Here is an 18,808-nt window from a genome sequence, read left to right on the forward strand (position 1 = left end):
TTATTCAGGTTTTTCCTTTAATTTGTCACCTGTCTGTATATAGACTTGTCATGTATCTAAAGGTTCATATTGATGAAGGGTGGGAGGTGGATCAAGTAGATCTTGAATTAAGATTATTCTGTCAATTCATAAATATGTTTTCACTACTAGAAAATCAAGGTGATTATTATGTTGTTAAAGAAATGATAAAGAATGGGGGAAAAAAGGCTCCACTGAGGATTTTGGGTAATTTTCAAGATTACTTATTGCAGGATACATTTTACCTTATATAATATTTGACTCTGATTCAAAATACTTTGAGCTTCTGATTTTTCCGGTTGTTTAAATTACTAAATGTGTTATTTAACATTTCAGTTGTGGTTTCATTTTCAATTATGCAAATATAGAATTTGTTCATGTTTTTTAGTAAATAAATGTATTTTGTAAGTCTCAGTAGAAGTTAAGGATCCGCTTGGTTGGTTAATACTTCTCCTTTGTAGCTTGCTTTGACAAAGATTAATCATTCATCACACCTACAGGTTAAAATCAGTCCATTAAAGTCAACCTCTCCAATGGATTGTTTGATCCCAATGTCCAAAGAAGCTGAAAATGTGTGTTGGACAAAAAAACAAGCATGTGCTAATGACTTATTCACATCTGTGATTGAAGTCTTGATGGGTTATTGTTAAGAGGTAAATTTATGCATGCATCACAAGAAACAATAATTTAGTTAACTCTGCACATACACTTAGTATATAACTGTAATGAGCTATGACTTAAAATGAAAAAATGTTCAACTTTAAACCAAAGTACTAGACATAAGGAATTTTTTGTTGCTTTTATTTTATTTCATTTTTAATCTGATTAATAAAGAAGTAAATACAAGTTAAACAGGAGGGTGAGATTTATGATTCTGCAGCATCTATGCTTCTAAAGGATGATGTTTCTGTTAGGGACAGTCCATATCAGAAAGGATGACCTCCAAGCTAATATATTAGCCTGCCTGAGGAAGTGTGCTTCTTTGTTTTTCAGCTTGAATGGCTTGTTAATCTTAATCATCTTGGTTATCCTCATGCAAGCTGCCTAATTCAGTGTCATGATGAGAGTGCTTCCCTGAGCAAACACTTACCCATTCTGTATATCAGAACAGCTGAAACAGAATGGAAAGCCTATATAGGGAAAAACATGCAAATTTAATAAAGATACACAAGGTACAAGAAGGTATTATTTGATTTTTTTTTTTAAGACACTGGCTTCTTAATCAGCTTCATGAGGCAAGGGGAGGGAAGAGAGATGCTAAAGGCAGGTATCTTAAGCAATAAGTACAGTCTGGGTCTACAGGGGTTAAATGGACACGACATTTTCCTGTCTATGAGCAGAAGAATGGCGGTAAACATTCTGAACATGCGCCGGTCTAAGTGTAGAAATAGCTGAAAGGTTGGCTGAATCCCACTCTCAAGTTTCCCCATGTGTGAAGAATGGTCAGTTACGCCCAACTAACAGCTGGCAGGCATCTGAACATAGTTCATTCATGAAGAAACCATAGGAGGGTTGACAAGTTGTACTTTGACACAAATATGGTATGGCAGACCACAACCTCAGTGAGCTCTACTTCTTAAACCAGGAAGAAATTGTGGTTTCTCTGTGGTTAGAAATGAAAACACTGGACACTAGAGAGTCAGAGCTTTGTGCAATAATCTCCAAAACTTGGCAAAACAGCAACCAACACACACCACATGTGAACAAACATCTGTAGAAGCACCGCATACGATCCACATCTAAATATATAACAAATACGTGTCTGCTCAAAAACAGCCCCAGTCTGTGCACAGTTTAACTAATCTATCTCAATGACTTCAGTTTTACATATTTCTCTCGAGATCATAGGCTTTTCTGTCCTTTCAAAACTTGCAGTTTTCAGATCTCACAAAACTTTCTAGGCTGCTTCAAAACAACTGTCATGTTGAAAATCACTTAAAAAACATGTTTTATGGAGCTGCAAAAAAGATGAGAACCTGTCAGCTGAACAGAACATGACCTACCACTGGAGCCTTCCTGTAACTCAAAGGGGGCTACAGAGGAGTCATGTAGGGTCTGTCCTGTGATTACGCTCTGCCACTGATGTTGCTGAAGGTCTTTGTAGATGCTGACAAAATGGATTTGTCTGACCAGGTCTGACATGCAAACAGTATGCCAGCCTCTTAACTCACAAATTGCCCGAGACATGAATATGTTAGCGTTAGCGTGTGTGTTTTTCCCTGTGATTTGCCCACAGAGCTGTCTAGCATGCAGCCTCACCTTTGACCAGTGCGTGCTACGATGAGTGATAAGTGGGTATTCAAAACAAATTGACGACAGAGTTTGCTAATGCTTCTCATTCAATTATCATTTTACATTTTCTGCACAAATAGTAGGAAGTAGTAAGAAAGTAGGTTCATTTTTGCTTGCTGTCATATAGTTGTATGCAATGGCTTTACTGTATCTCTACCTAGAGCCGTGATTAACATAAAGGTAGAATCTGCTCATTCAACACGTCACTCGGATTCATTTGTACAAATGGAGGTAGACAATACTGAACATACAAAGAAAAGTGGAAAAATACAATAACATAAAGAATATTTATGATGCAAAAGGTGAAAATCTACTCATACATAATGAAGTAGACAGTATTGAACATACAAACAAATGTGCAATATGTGCAATATTTATGGTGCAAAAGGTCAAGATGTGCAAAAATGTACAGTAGTGGTAGATTTCATCAAGTGGTGTGGTAGAAACTATATTCAAATGTTGACACAACAATAAGATGGAACAGAATTAAACATGTATTTTGTCTAATTAACAGAAATTGCGAAACACATTCGTAAATTCACAGACAGAAGAACATAAATGCTACTTTAGCAGTTTTATTAGAACCCCATGTTCTCTTTGCTGTCACAAGTTCGCTCTCAATCCTAACACTTGTCTTAAACGGAGAGAAAGTTAAGATGCATGCAACGAAAGCCACTGGTTGAAAACCTCTTGCTGAATTTGATCCCTGGCTGCGGGGAGCACATGTGGCTGCAGACACTTGACAGTTATAGAAACATTGTTGCGGTTGTTAAAGAACACAGAAAGACTTTCCACAGGCCGTCATGGTTTTTGTTTTCTCGGCATGTATGTCTAAAATCATGTGCATTACATTTTTCTTGGTGCAGTATTCAGTCTAGCACGCACAAGGTGTCACAACTCTTTGTAGAGAAACTTGCACAACTGCTGCCAAAAACCTAAATGAAATCAGAAGTTTCATAAACCTGAATGTGTTCGCCTTGGTCATGCAGCGTACTGTGCAGGGTTTACATCTCGCCTTACATGAATTCATATTTGTGGTATCGCAGAAGGCAAATATAGTTCAGAAGTAGGCAGGGCGCATGCTTGTCAATGCAGTGAGAAAGCCATATAAAAATAAAATCATTTTACTTACCCAACATTGGGCAGGCCGACAATTCCTATTTTCAGTGAGGTGCCAAACCTTCCAATCAGTGGTGGTGGCTTTGGTACATCACCTCCCTTGCCCTAATAAAGACAATGTGGAAATGCCTGCAGTCAGAAAGACCACTTACCATTACATAACCTAAACAATGTGCGCTCATATTTGAATGGACCTACCCCTTAACAAAAACACACCTTTTTTGGAGCCATTTCTCACACCTCAGGTTTTACCGACTTCCACGACAGCTCGCAAACTCAGAAAAGCACATTCATTGACAGAAAATGAGCTAAGCTAAGTCCTCAAATGAAACCAGTCCACTGCACTTCATCTAGCTGGCTCCCTGCGCTCGAAATAGAACATGCAGCCTCTGGAAATGAAAGTTGACACTGTAAGCTGGCAAGCTGACCAGCACCTCCAAATTTAGCTGTCGATAATATCGATGTGGGTTGACAAGCTTCTTTAAGATCCACCCTGCATAGTACTATTGAAAAGCGGGCATTAAAAGAAAAAAAATCATCTTTATCAGAGGTTTGACTGTACTGTCAGTTTGTATTATTATTAGAATCCGTCCTGACAGTCGACTAACTGAAGACGTTCATGAATTGTGTCTCAATCCTGACAGGTCCAAGCAATTTTTGCCAATTCTTTTTGTTTTATAGCCTATTGACATCTTACAGCAATAAATCCCTGCTGTAAAACAGTTTATTTAACTATACTTTAATATATGTCAATTCCACTTTCTTACTGTGGCTTGTTTACCTGTCACAGAAAAAAGAATGAGCTGGCAACCTTAATGCACAAATAAAAAAAACTAAGTGGTAGAAGAAATGCAGAGCTTGTCATTTAAAGTAAGACATCAAGAAGACAAGCTGTTTTTTTTTTAAACATTATCTTTATATTTTTGCAATGGAATAGAATAAATTTTACAACGCAGAAATATCTGAAAGCAAAAGAAGATACACTAAGCAAAACATCTTGACAAAACCTATACACATTTTCCTATTTCCTGAGCTTCCGCTGATTCCCTATGACACAAGTGGAATTTTCACATAAAAATGTGCAGCTTCAGCACCACAGAAATAAAGTGAAACATCCCCTCACTCGTAGCTCTTTCCAGCCCCCTTTGGGAGACGCAGGTGTAGCCACATGAGCACACGAAATTACAACAATTAGTTAAACATCCTCAAATAAACTTGCCTGTGCAGAAATACAAATTAAAGCACACAGGGGCACAACCAAACACCATTGCCCAATCCAGCAGCCTGTCTAGTTTAACATGCAGAAAATGAGGCTCTAATAATCTGGATTTGAGGCAAGTGAGGCTGGCTTTGTAGAAAGAATTTAAATGAATAGGTCTGAATTAATCATTTATCTTTTGTTGATGGATGCACCCCCACTTAGACTCATCACAATAGATGCAGAGCGTTTTGTTCGACCAAATAAATCATTCCCATTGTTTAAGGTACATTGATCAATCTAATGGCTTGTAATAGGCTCCTAATTGCCACAGAGAAGTGCTCACGAATGGAGTCCAGAATTACAGATTCAGCTCAGAATTTTCACTTGAATGACAAGGCGAGCTCATGTTCTGCCCTCTTGTCCCAAACACACATTGTCTGAAAAATCACCAATATTGTGCTGCTCAAGGTTAATCCAACAAATATATTTCTGTGCAAATAAATTTAAATAAAAGTATCAAAAGGCTACATTTAACAGAGCATATAAATCCTGTGATTCCTTTACACATTTCTTTGTTAGGACCCTCATATTGCTCATTACTGAGATATAATACTAAATACAATACTAGAATATTAAGCAGCAATTGTAATACCTCTCTATTATTAATTCTTTACAGACATGGTGAAATCATGTTTTTTAATTAAATAATGAAGGTTGGAGCTATTTTTCCGATTCCTTCTAAAGAAATTATAGTGAAAAGAAATGCTTACATTCTGCATTACATTTCATTTAACGCTGGAATTAATTTAACTTCTTTAGAAACAATCAACTGTGCTTATGAAGAGCAGACATTTAATACTGTTAACAGCACTCTGCCAAATTGTCATGATTGCAAAAAATGATTCCATTTTCTTGGCAGCGCTGAGTATTTCATGAGACTGATTTTTATTCACCCTTCCAAAGGTGGGGTTTTAAAGCAAAAAAAAAAAAAGAAAGAAAGAGGGGAGTATTTGAACAAATTGCGCCTGTGTTTACTGGCAGCATTCATACTCTATAATAGAGCATTATTTGCCCGTTTTGAATACTGTAATGCACATCTTTCGGTCAAGCCTTTCTCTAGAAAATTGCTTTAACTTTTAAAGGGATGATGAATCACAGCAGAGCAGGTCAATTTTACATTATGCCATTATCCCTAAGCGTTTTATCAAGCTATGGAATATGCGGGCTTTATTGAATTGTGATATTCAAAGAGAGAGAGAGAGAGAGAGAGGGAAATAATAATAAAAAAGAAGAATCTCGAGCTGAGGGGAAAATTGGTGAAACACCGCATCCTCGTCATTGTCCACAATTTAATTAAATTGCCGTTAAATTTTATTTCTCAGCTAATAGACAGGCACCGTGTCTCCTGTTAAAGCAGCTTAATGGAGATGCCTGGCGCTCTTACACCAGGTGTCCCCCCACCTCCTGCTGCGAGCTCAAACTTTTTCCAACAGGAGTCTTTTAAAACACATCTACTACATGATAAAGCGAGCTGTCAGTTTTAATTAACCCCTCACCTGCACTGCCCCCCCAACAAGTAAGCAGGGGTGGGGAACGGACGGCAACGGGCGTGCGCCAACACGACCACACGCACGGACGCAGACGCGCGTGATATTTTTGGGTTGAAGTTAAAAACAAACTGGAGGTTAGTTGATTAATTACGAGTCTGAAGCAGTTTTTCTTCACATATTTAGTCGCTTTCATGCAGCCACTTCATAAATAATCCAACTTGCGGTTAGAGAAGTGACGTCTGCGCTGTCAGGCCTGTCTCTGGACTTCTTCGCTAAACTTGATCCATCCCCGATTTTGGGTTATAAACACTTTAAAATGTGGCACAGAGCACACTACACCAGCTGTTTCCCCACTGTGCGTTAACTGTGCCATGTCTAACACAACAGCAGCAGCAGCAGCAGCAGCAGACACTGACTGCAGACTGTTTTGATGAAGTCATCTCCAAGTTATCGCTCACATCCGTACTCTGCGCTTAAATCAACAATTTCCTAATGACGTGTTTCACATGATCTGAATATTGAAAAAAATCAGAAAAGGGAAACCTGGAATTACACATGGAAGAGTGTCGCCACAATCCACAAGGAAGAAAAAAAATTAGTGAAAAGCTTACCTCGTGGAGAATTGACGTGTGAACTCAATTCTGCAATGAAAGGAGACATTGAGCCTTCGTGTGAGAATACATAAAAATAACTGTATGCATTAAAAAATACCAAATCGTGTCTTGTATGACAGTCTGAGCAGAGGCTGCACAACACATGATTGACGGCGGGGTTTTTGGTGTTTCTGTCTGTGGACGGCTCTCCCATTGGCTGACTTCAAACCCCAGCCATGAATGCAGCTATTAGATTGGCTGCGCGTCGTCGCCAGCTGTACTTCAAAGAACACGCTCACTACAACTAGGTAGTGTTGGGAGCTGCGAGCCAAGAGAGAAACCGTGTGACCTGAGTCAACACGGTAAATCTGAATCAAATTGGAGCCATACAGCACTGAAATCGCGAACACTCTCACCACAGCACAGACCCTGGATATGGCTACGTCTATACTTGGGGTGAGTCTGACTTTGTATTTATGCGTAAAAGTTGCGCGTAAAGTTACTGCTGCCCGCTTTCCTTTGCAACAAAATGTGTTTGCTGCTTCTGTGAACACGCGTGTTTTCACGTCTGTAGCTACTTAAGATTTACTGCTGTGTTGTGTGTCATTACTTAACTTGTTTCCGTTGTTTTTTTGGTATAAAAATGAACTTTTAGCAGCGAACAAATGATGAAACAAGAGCTGGGCAAACTTTGTTGTGGTTGTAATATTGTCTGCGCGCTCCTCTTCTTATTTTGAGACACTTGATAAACCTGATTGTTGTTGAGTGTTTTATTTGTTGCAGTATTTGTACAGAAACCTTTAAATAATAATTATTCGAGTCGCCTCCCTCCTTAAAAGTGTTTGAGCTAAGTTACACTAAATTTGAATTGCGGTTCTAATTGATTTACTGAACTCTTGTTTTGTGGGGCACAAGCTGCCTCCGGGTGAAGCAAGAAAAAATGTTCTCCCATTTGTCATTCCGTGTTTTGAGTCCAACTTTTTGTGTGTTTCTTTTAGGAAGAGCCACGGTTTGGAACTACACCTCTAGCGATGCTGGCTGCAACTTGCAACAAAATTGGCAACACCAGTCCTCTCACAACTTTACCAGACTCCAGCGCTTTCTCCAAAGGTGGATTTCACCCGTGGAAGAGATCCTCCTCCAGCTGCAACTTGGGATCCAGTCTGCCCGGCTTCACAGTAGCAACAAGCCGAGCTTCGACAGGACTAACACCGACCAGTGGCACAGGCAACAGCGCCTTTTGCTTAGCCTCCACCTCCCCGACCTCGTCCGCGTTTTCCACAGAGTACAGCGGTCTGTTTTCCAACTCTGCCAGCGTCACGACCCAGGAGTCTGGACAGTCTGCTTTTATCTCCAAAGTCCACACATCAGCAGAGACTCTGTACCCGCGGGTGGGGATGGCGCACCCGTACGAGTCGTGGTACAAGTCGGGGTTCCACTCAACTATCTCTGGTGAGGTCGCCAACGGGGCGTCCTCGTGGTGGGATGTCCACACGAACCCCGGGTCGTGGCTCGATGTCCAGAATCCCGCAAGCACCCTCCAGACCTCACTGCACTCCGGGACCCCGCAGGCTATCCACTCCCAGCTGAGTGGCTACAACCCGGACTTCTCCTCGCTCACCCACTCGGCGTTCAGCTCCACCGGAATCAGCCCGACCGCGTCTCACCTCCTGTCCACCAGTCAGCACCTGTTAACGCAGGACGGTTTCAAAACGGTCATCCCCACTTACACAGACGCTACTGCCGCCAACGCCATGATTTCAGGGGGCAGCTCAGGAATAAGCAGCTCCTCCAGGTCGTCCAGGCGCTACTCCGGCAGAGCAACATGTGACTGTCCGAACTGCCAGGAGGCTGAGCGGCTGGGACCCGCCGGGGCCAGTCTGCGGAGAAAAGGACTCCACAGCTGCCACATTCCCGGCTGCGGTAAAGTGTACGGAAAGACATCTCACCTCAAGGCGCATTTGAGATGGCACACCGGCGAGCGGCCTTTTGTCTGCAACTGGCTTTTCTGTGGCAAAAGGTTCACTCGGTCCGATGAGCTCCAGAGACACCTGCGCACCCACACCGGAGAGAAACGGTTTGCATGCCCGGTGTGTAACAAGCGCTTTATGCGGAGTGACCATTTGAGCAAGCACATCAAAACGCACACGGCGGGCGGAGGAGGCAAAAAGGGGAGCGACAGTGACACCGACACCAGTAACCTGGAGACCCCGAGGTCCGAGTCCCCAGAACTTATTTTGGAGGGTGTGAACCCCAGAATCACTGTAAAGGATCCGTCTCCTCACGACGAGCCCTGAGGCTTCTTCTCCCTCTTAAAAAAAAAAAAAAAATGAAACCACATTCAAAAACAAAAAACTGCACAGCAACGAAACGGGTCTTATTTGACAGACAATAAAAAGGAGAAAATATTTCCAAGAAGCAAAAATCTAAAAGAGAAAAAAAAGATATATTCTCCACAGGCGTAACGAGTATTTCATTCGTGAGTTCATCTAAAGAAACAGAGTGATTTACTAACTGTAGGCCTCCAGGACAATTTTTAGGGACAACTTGAAAATGAAATGGATGTTTGCTTAAAGGGTGCGCGAAACCTGTTGAACTTTGGTTGGACAATGTGAGTTCCATCTTGTATATTGACGACTAAAACTCTGTGTTCTTTTCATGTAAATGTTAGGCTATGATTGTTTTATTCGTGTTGGTATCCTGGAAATCAGGGAGTTTACTTTCGACGCACTTTGTGGATATGTATGTACACAGCTTTTTAAAACTTTGGTTAACCATTTTATTTCTTTGCTAAAAAATATCTATATATAAATGTTTACCTGTATAAAGTCACACGTATAAGACTTTCATTTTATCGTAATTAAAACATCTTAAAAAAGGCTGCAAGTGTGTGATGTAGATTTTATATTTTTGTTTAATTATTTGGTAGGATTTAATTTGAAAATTTATAAAAATAATTTAGGAATTTCTTTTAAAACGTGAGGGTGTTTTTTTTTCTTAAAAATCACCTACAATACCTTGACTTGCACTATTTCCCCCCTATGGAATAAATCAATGTTTAATGCCCCGGAAAAGACATTTCATGCCCAAATGAAAATCTTGTTAAATGGTATTAATTATGACTTGGAGCACATCGCAGCCCCATGTGTCTTGTATTTGCGATTAGGGATTCGTGTCTTATCAAATATCTAATTAATCTCCGAGACATCTTTTGTTCGGTTTCACTTTATCGGGGGGTTTCCAAGGGGGTTCGATGACAAAGGTCCCCGAATATTTATTCTAATTGTCCAAATTAACTGCTTTCATTTGCATACCAATCGATGGGCCGACAATAAGGATATGGCTTCTTTTCTCTTTGCCAGAAACCACATAGATGTTATGGGAACAGTTTTTTAAACTTTAGAGAGAGAGAAAAAAAGAGTGGGGCAAAGAGTCACATGCAAATGTTGAATTTTAAATGCTCCTTGCACAGCGCAGTCAAATGGTGCCTGCATGTTATTTGAATATCAGTGGCCCCGTATTGAAAGGGTTCAAGGATGCTCTCTGACTTCTTTGTGCTTACCCAGTGCAGCGTCCGACTCTCAAAGAAAAAGCCGGGGAATAATTACAGCGTGAATCCAGGACTGGGAATGCGTCATGGAAAAGCATCTCATCCAGACACCCTCTCTTCTTCTTCTTTTTTTTCTGAAGAGGATGTTAAATTGACCAGAAGGCAATAGAGGGAAATTATTTTCATTTCCTTTTGTGTAACAGCGGCTTCAAGGAAACGAGCAGATAGTGCAAACTATCAAATTCAGTTTGAATTAAATCCAAACATAAAAAGCTAAACTTACAGCAAAGGAAAAATGCCGAAATATATTTTTTGACGACACATTTAAGAAAATAAAATAAATTTAGAGGTAAAATATAATTGCTGATCATTTTTCATTGAGCTCAAAATTATAGTTTGAGACGTAGCCCGTCAAAATAAAATTGAGACATTTTAATTTGAAAAGACAAACGCTTAATTCCAAAGTCCGTCTCGCTATTTATTTGCACAATTTCCCATGGATAAATATAAAAAAGCTACAAAATGTCTTAATAAAATAAATACAGGGAGCATATTTCTTCTATATTGCTTGCGCTAGTTTCGATCCTAGCATTTATTTTCATCAAAATTCATATTACTTTCATTTCTGTTCGTTTTTGACGTCCGCAAAATCTCAGCAGAACGTATTTAAATATTCAGAGAAAACGTAAAAATACTATTTCAATCAAGGAACCCGCCCTGAAAATTGATGAAATACTATCACTTACTAATTTAATAATATTAAATAACGTGTATTAAGTCCTTATCAGGTGTCAATCTTAAATAAACTAATAAGCTCATCAGCCAACATACAAATTCACAGCTTCACTTTTACTAAATCTACCACTCTGGCATTAATTTCAAACATTGCAATAAATAGCCCAATAAATTGAGAGGTTTAAATCTTTAATCAGAGAATTAAAGTTCTAATTTTTTGTTTCAGGAATCAACAGCCGTCCAAGAATTACAGCTTACAATGCCAGTTTCCCCCAAAAAAAGACTCCCTCATGAAAGTAAAATTTAAAAAAATAAAAGCTGCAGCAACGGAACTTGTCTCACCATGAAATGAGTCCAACATTTTCCCATGAACGGATCAGCTGCAAATTGCTTCCAATGGCAATCAATTAATTTAGAGCCTTTCATACAGTACAAAACAGCATCAGAAGCTCTGAGCTCTGTCTGGATATTTCTAGGCTACTGCTTCCCTCTACTGGAGGAAAAGGAGAGCCGCGCACAATTTCTGCTATTTAATGTCTAAATACAGGGACCCTATAGGTTTACCAGAACTACTACTTTGCAAGAAACATGCACAACATTTACACTTTTTGCTCGATATTGTAAGAGTGGACACAACGCAAAACCAAAAAAAAAAAAAGTCAGTGCTTTCTTTTTGCTCTGTCTTGGCTCCTGCTCCTACTTCTTCCCCTGCCCTCCCTGTCTTTTCTCCTTTCTCTGCTTCTACTCCTCCCATCTGCTGTTCTGCCCTTCCTTCCTTCTGTGCTACTTCTGTTCCTCTCTCTATCTCTACTGTGATGTCTGTCTTTACCTCGGTCCTCCCTGCCTCTCTCGCGGCTTCTACTTCTGTCCAAGCCAGACTTGGAGCTGCTAGGTCTCTGCCTGTCCCTGCTGCTGGGCCTCTTTCTCTCTTGACCTCCCTCCAGCTTGATCTTGAGCTCAGGGCAGCGATTTCGACTCCTGCTCCTTCCCCTCTCTGTCTTTGTTTGTCTATAATCTCCAGACTCCTCTTTAGGCCGCTTCTGTCCAGCGTGAGGGCTGCGTGACCTGCTCCTGTGAGAAGAGGCCTTTCTCTGACTCTTGACTTGACGCTCGCTCTCAGAGCTGTTATCCCGACAGGAATCTTTTTTCTTGTTCTTCTTTCTCTTTTGGCTCTTGGACTTGCTATGGCTGTCTGAATCGGAGCCACTATCACTGCTACTGCCGCTGCTATTGGAGGAGTCACTTGAGCTGTCACTACTTTCATGCTTTTTCTTGTGCTTCCTTTTGCTTTTCTTCTTCTGCTTTTTGCTCTTCTTCTTCTTGGCCTTCTGCTTCTCCAGTCGATCGAGTTTTCTGCAAAATGACGAAAACCAACATAGATTAGCATTCTTTAAGGAGGCAGAAGATGCCAGAAAATTACAGCATAATAAATTCTGATGAATCATATTAAAAGCATGGAAAACGGAAAGCTGTAAAAAAAAAAAAAATGGAAGAGGAAAAAAACTCCTGATGAAATGTCCTAATTGGACCGCAAACACAAAACATTTGAGAATTGTAAATTAATTAATATATGTAATTAATACATCAGAAACATTACAGAATGTTCATGATCATTTCTAAGATTTACTCATCAGCCTACAATATCAACAAAAGGATTAAAATTCTTCAAATTATGTTAAAATGTATTTAAATTTTAGTTCGACATTCATGTAGCAGGATTTTCATTAAACTTTTAACACAATAACATTTGTTAGAATAGAATAGAAAACTTTATTGATCCCTAGGGGGAAACACTGTAAAGTGTGTAGTGTTTTTACCTGAGGAGTTTCTGTTTTTGTTTGGTCGTTAATGACTTCAGAAATTCCACCTCGGGATCCTCCTCTTCTTCACTGGCAACAAAATCCTGCAAAAGCACACCGAAATCTGCACTTGAATCAAAACCACAATGTACAGACAAATACGACTCTCGACGGCAAACCTACGTTTGATTACATCAGCTGAACACCTTAAACACTGATGGAATTTCTTTATCAAATCTGTTCACTTGACCTCAGCCGTGCCATTAACCAACCACTTTCCTGCAAATGGATGCAGTCTAAGGACACGCCGAAGCTATAGTCTTCTCTTTCTCAAGGGTATGGTATACGTGTGTGTTCGTATATTGTCCTATGTGCACAAAGATGACAGTGTGAGACAGACAATTACCTGTGATGGATCACAAACAGTAGAATTCCTACCAAGGACACATTTTTTCAGGGCAAACCCACTGTTTCGCATCTCCGCCATTAACTCCGAGGGGTGCATCGACGGACCTGTTGGCACAAATCACAGCCTCAGAGTCCCATTGATGTCAAACCCATACCATCCACTATCTCCACAGTGGGAATTTCAGAGGCGGCTTTGTTAACAGAATGGGACATCAAATCAACTCACTCCACTTCCGGCTGAGCAAATCATACAATATCATTCTCTGCCAAAGCAGCAGTTAGGGGAATCAGAATACACAATAATTACATTTTTTCTTCTGGCACAGGAGGGGGACCATTACAGCACTCCACCATCAACACCACTGACTGGACTCTCCCAGGGTAAACATTATTACTTTACTACTCAACTCGCTGATTGCAGAACTCAGAATCAGCTCAAGGCTGGGAGCTCCAGCTGAAGGCTGAGAGGAAAGATACAGTAGGTGTAGCTCCTGCAACTCCGGCACCTTCCTATTCTGGCTCCTTATTCTTTTGTGCTACAAAAGATTATTCTAGCTGTTCCACTGCATACCTAACAACAAGCATGTTTAACAGAAACATACATGTATATTTTGGTAACCAAGCAAGTAAAATATTCTACAATTCAACATCTTAATTAAATGTATGACTTCTCATTGTAGGCGATCCAAATATATACACCATAATGTTAATACGTGCTTATCTTCATTGGTGCTTATTTTAATTTTCTTGTTACTAATGTACAGATAAATAAAATGAAAATAAAATCAGCATGAAGACAGTATTGCTTGTTTACATACATTTAAAGGCAACATTAGGATAAAACTGCAGCATGAAACAAATCAAGTGACAGACATCTAAAATGACATTTGTTATTTTTTATATTGAGTTATTTTATGTACCTGCTGCCTCTTCAGACGCCATCGAGCTGGCGTTGATACCCGACAGTCCATACAGAGGGCACTCTCTGTCTGTGTTCACATGCCCCCATTTGTGACATTTGATGCATCTCACATTGCGCACCTTGAGAAGTTACAAGGCACACAATGATGTAAAGTTTACTGTAGGGATTATTCAAAAATTAAGGCAACTTAACTACTAACTCCCAATTACAGGTAAGATACAGTATATCAATGCGTTAGGCTTTTAATACATAACAAGCTGTGGTTTTACTTTCACAAATGTGTGTGCATACATCAGAGTATTTCATAAGAAAGCATTAGCTTTTGATCCCGGAAACAAATCAGTCTCTACATGCGACCCCTTGTCAAAGGCTACGGCTTCACTGTGAACATGTGCTGAAAACATTATAACAGAAAGGCTTTTCCTCGTTTGTTTCATCTGTAGATCTTTCAAGGACCCGAGAAGATGAAAGTACCCAATGCTTCAAAAGAAAAAAAAGCATCTGATTATCTGAGAAAAATAATAAAGCCATTATATATTCTATTCATTTACTCAACTCATGACTCTCGTACATTTAACCACCAGTTCAGGAATAAACTGTGTGGTACACCTGCTTCATATTAATACAAATCATCACTCACCTGGATTCCAAATGGCTGATCTCTAATATTCATGTCATCCTTTGCATACCTACAAGATACAATAAAAAGGAGAAAATAATGTAAATTCTGACAGTACTAGACAAGAACATTTCATTGTGTGTAAAAATAAACTACTTACTTCTCTCGGGGAGCCACCTTCTGCCACTCAAATTTGTACTCATCTTCCCCTTCCCCCTGAAAGGTACATTTTCATTATGAATTTCAGTATTTAAACCTTACTGGTTATAAATGAATGTAATCAAATGTAAACTAAACCCAAAGAAACATTTTTAAGTTCAAAAGAAAGATACTGTATACATATTGCAGACGGTGGCATACTACAGAAATCTGGGTCCTGGATATATATAGTGTACGTGTTTGTTGTAGCACTGTCATATTTGTCATATAAACTGCATATACAAGTAAACACATTCATCTGTGGAGATGTGTCTGCAATGCACTGCTTACATGACATTTAAGGAGGGTTTTATCCCCTGACACTGTAATTAGTCCGTGAAGTTTTTGCTATTAGGTTTGAGAACATCCCTTTGTTTATTTGGCCTTTGTTGTACGGTGAGTATACAGACAAAGACACATTGCATTGCTGTTCAGGGAACTTTCCCCATACTTTGTTCTGAAAAAGGATGTCGTGTCCTGTGTTGAATACAGAATGATCAAAATGCACTGCCTGTCTAAAAAAAGAGTCGCCACTTGGATTTAACTAAGCACATAGGTAAGAGCCTTCCATTGAATAATTACTGCAGTGATGAACATGTTTCAGCTGCAACGCCTTCTTTAACCCTAGCTGATGCAGTGAGGAGCTTCTCATTTCTTAAACAACCAAGTTGGAAGACATATCCTGTGGTCATGGAAAGGATGGTCATCTGTCTCAGAAGGGTCAAATTATTGGTCTGCATCAAGCAAAGAAAACAACCAAGAAGATTTCTGAAACTACTAAAATCAGGTTACGAACCATCCAACGTATTATTAAAACCTGACGGGTAGTGGTGAACCATTATCTTCAAGGAACAACTGTGGTCGGAACAAACTCTTAGATGCTCGTAGGAAATCAACAGTAGAATTTATGGCTATGTTTAATAGAGAAAGTAAGAGTATTTCCACATGTACAATGTGAAGGTGACTCTAGGGATTGGGACTAAACAGCTGTAGCTCTAAGAAAACCACTGATCAGTGAGGCTAATTAATTCAATTTGCTGGTAGCATAAAGATTGGACTCCTGGAGCAATGAAAGAAGGTCATGTGGTCTGATGAGTCCAGATTGACTCTGTACAAAAGTAATGGGGGCATCAGGGTAAGAAGAGAAGCGGATAAAGTGATGCCGTCATCATGGCTAGTGTCTACCACCCTGTGGGGGTTAGGGTTATGATCTGGGGTTGATCAGGTGACTAGCTGAATATACTGAATGACCAGGTCTTTCCATCAATGAAGTTTTTCTTCCCTGAAGGCAAAGGCATGTTCAAGATGACAATGCCAGGATTCATGGGGCTCACGTTGACAATTAGTGGTTCAAGGGCATGAGACGTCATTTTCACACATTGATTGGCCTCTACAGAGTCCAGACATCAGCCCCATTGAGAATGTTTGGGATGTCGTCCGACTCTCTCATCATCAATATAAGATCTTGGCAGAAAATTAATGCAACTCTGGACTGAAATAATGCTGTGACATTGCAGAAGCTTATCCAAACGCCACGGTGAACGTATGTTGTTCTCAGAGATAAAGGCGGTCCAATGAAATATTAGTGACGTGTGCTGCTTTTTTTATGGACGGGCAGTAGACAGCATGTATAAATACAAGCTGTTAACTCTTTTTTGAGGACTCTCTAATCATGTTGAGGCCCTGGGAACTTCGATTTTTTACAGTTTTAAGTTTGTAATTTTTATTACTTTACCTCTTTCTTTTCCTCTTCAGGATAGATGACAGTTATGAAGAGAAAACAAAGAAAAACAAGTATTAAAATATTAAGCACTGTTTTCTAAAGAACAAAATCACCAGAATTGCAATATTTGTTAGGGATCAGAACTGCTTTGTGAAATAGATCATTTACCTTTGGATGCTCCAGGTGGCGCCTCATACATGAAATTGAGGCCATTTTTAACACGATCATCTCCCATTAAAAGCCTAAAAGTGAGAAAACAATGTATTTCATATTTTTTTAAACAGCATTTAAATTTACAACATGCTAAGTTGAAGGAGGTCTACACGAACACACAAACAGATCTTAACTTTCTTTAATATTCTATATATATTAATAAGAAGACTAAAATAAAATGTGGAAAATACATTTGGTAAGAGAGCTGAACTCTAAGGAGATACAAAGTATCTTTCTACATAATAATCTAACCTGTTGTTGTAAGTGTCTTGCTCTTTGAGATATGCCTGCATGAGGTCTTCTTGCTTCTTCTTCTCGAAAGTGAGTTTCTGTTCTGCGATCCATACCTAAATGACAAAGAAACAGAGAGACTTACAGCACATTTTCGTCCTGCTTAGTGTCACAGACATATGGTCAAAGAAAATGTCCTTTTCCAACTTCTGTGTTGGCCTACATGCTGTTACAGAGATGTACATATTACAGCAAATATGACTTGTTTTGTCATCAGATGGTTGATTAGTTGACAATAATTTTGATAACTGGTAAAAGAATTACATCATACAACATTGACTGATATTAGCTTCTTAGATGTAAGATGCACTTATTTTTAATTTCCTAAGTGGCAAACTTAAATCTGAAGACTTTAGTTTGGACTGGAACATTTTTGTGTATTTCATAGGCTAAAAATCCTTACCAGCGGTAGAGAAAACAATATGTAAACATTTTTTTTCTTAAATATATCTGTGAGGTGTGTATCCAGTATATTTTTCGGTTAACATATTGTACCAGAAGTGACTAAAGGTAGTCACCTGTAGTCCCTTGGCAGTGTACAATTAAAACACACATATAATAAGGGAAAATATCACTACAGTGTTTGCTGCTGATGCCAACACTAAATCACACAATCCACATTAAATATTATAAACACAACATTAAACAGCACACATTAGAAGCAGCAAGAATTTCCGTTACAAGAATCAATCAATGAACTGCCATTATACAAAGCATTTGCTTGCAATAGAAAAACAGAGACATTTAATAAAACGTGTAAATGGACTCATATTGAAACGTGTAACTGGAAAACTGAAATGAGCTGTTCACAAGATAGATAGATAGATAGATAGATAGATAGATAGATAGATAGATAGATAGATAGATACTTTAATAACCCCGACTGAAATTAAGTGTTGAGCAGCGTTACATAGAATACAGTATTTACACATTCCAAGGCACAGATAAAATTAAAGTGAGTGTAGTGATTTAAGTGGCTTGACAGGCAGTAGGAAAACATAAAAGTTGCATGGACAATCTACAGTAATATAACGCTTAACTCAACAGCACAGTGAGCTACAGACAGCCTTAGCTTGAAACTAAACGGTGGCTACTTTTATTCAACTACACAGCTATAAAAACAAACTTAGCAAGTTTATGGAATTCCTACATCAATTTTTCTATCAAGAAGTTAGCACAGTATTAGTTTCAGTACGTAACAAGCTGAGCTAGCAGGCTAACACAGCACAGCTCTTTGGCTAGCAGGCTAAGCTAACGTCTGTTTAGCTTCAAAAATAGTGACACTGTTAACAAGCACTTACCTTTTTGATATTTGACTTCGACGCAGGGTGAAAATCCTTCTTACACATAAAATTAGCGAACGACTTCCCCATGGCTGAAACCCGTAACGTTAGCTGAGTGGAAACCTTACTGTTAGCTAACGGAGTTTAGCTTCCTACGCAAGTAAACAAAATCGACGACGACAAGAAGATAGTTTCACATTGGAGTGAATCGTGTTGGTTAAACTGTTTTGTGCTCAGAAAACTTTGATACAGAACCAGTGAAGATTAAAATTCAGCTACATTACTTAGACAATA

At 39.3% G+C, this 18,808-nt stretch overlaps 3 protein-coding genes across 3 annotated transcripts in view; 1 reads left to right on the forward strand and 2 right to left on the reverse strand.

Annotated features, from left to right (window-relative positions):
• Nucleotides 1–5,405, reverse strand: part of LOC110954393 (obg-like ATPase 1) — a 43,571-nt gene extending 38,166 nt beyond the window's left edge. Inside the window, exons 1-2 of the mRNA XM_022198893.2 lie at nucleotides 3,646–5,405; nucleotides 3,443–3,534 (exon numbers count right to left, since the gene is read on the reverse strand). Coding sequence (XP_022054585.1) covers nucleotides 3,443–3,534; nucleotides 3,646–3,660 — 107 coding nt within the window. The 5' untranslated portion in view covers nucleotides 3,661–5,405. The remainder of the gene's footprint in view (nucleotides 1–3,442; nucleotides 3,535–3,645) is intronic.
• A 1,660-nt stretch (nucleotides 5,406–7,065) lies between these two features.
• sp9 (sp9 transcription factor) lies at nucleotides 7,066–9,108 on the forward strand. The gene is made up of 2 exons (XM_022198891.2): nucleotides 7,066–7,229; nucleotides 7,772–9,108. The coding sequence occupies exons 1-2, from the start codon at nucleotides 7,209–7,211 to the stop codon at nucleotides 9,068–9,070; spliced, it is 1,320 nt and encodes a 439-aa protein (XP_022054583.1). The 5' UTR covers nucleotides 7,066–7,208; the 3' UTR covers nucleotides 9,071–9,108.
• A 2,122-nt stretch (nucleotides 9,109–11,230) lies between these two features.
• Nucleotides 11,231–18,714, reverse strand: cir1 (corepressor interacting with RBPJ, CIR1). Its single transcript, XM_022198890.2, has 10 exons — nucleotides 18,533–18,714; nucleotides 17,193–17,287; nucleotides 16,896–16,969; nucleotides 16,740–16,753; nucleotides 14,967–15,022; nucleotides 14,828–14,876; nucleotides 14,186–14,306; nucleotides 13,264–13,370; nucleotides 12,876–12,961; nucleotides 11,231–12,411 (listed from the first exon to the last, which is right to left on the reverse strand). The coding sequence occupies exons 1-10, from the start codon at nucleotides 18,602–18,604 to the stop codon at nucleotides 11,718–11,720; spliced, it is 1,368 nt and encodes a 455-aa protein (XP_022054582.1). The 5' UTR covers nucleotides 18,605–18,714; the 3' UTR covers nucleotides 11,231–11,717.
• Between the last annotated feature and the right edge of the window lie 94 nt (nucleotides 18,715–18,808).

Source organism: Acanthochromis polyacanthus, chromosome 14 (genome assembly GCF_021347895.1).
Source record: "Acanthochromis polyacanthus isolate Apoly-LR-REF ecotype Palm Island chromosome 14, KAUST_Apoly_ChrSc, whole genome shotgun sequence".
Classification (NCBI taxonomy): domain Eukaryota; kingdom Metazoa; phylum Chordata; class Actinopteri; family Pomacentridae; genus Acanthochromis; species Acanthochromis polyacanthus.

Coding starts and splice junctions, on each gene's coding strand:
- sp9 (XM_022198891.2), top strand. CDS start 7,209: ATGGCTACGTCTATACTTGGG. Junction 7,230..7,771: donor TGGCTACGTCTATACTTGGG/GTGAGTCTGACT, acceptor TGTTTCTTTTAG/GAAGAGCCACGGTTTGGAAC.
- cir1 (XM_022198890.2), bottom strand. CDS start 18,604: ATGGGGAAGTCGTTCGCTAATTTTATGTGTAAGAAGGATTTTCACCCT. Junction 14,877..14,966: donor AAGGTGGCTCCCCGAGAGAA/GTAAGTAGTTTA, acceptor TGTATCTTGTAG/GTATGCAAAGGATGACATGA. Junction 13,371..14,185: donor GGCGTCTGAAGAGGCAGCAG/GTACATAAAATA, acceptor TTGTGCCAACAG/GTCCGTCGATGCACCCCTCG.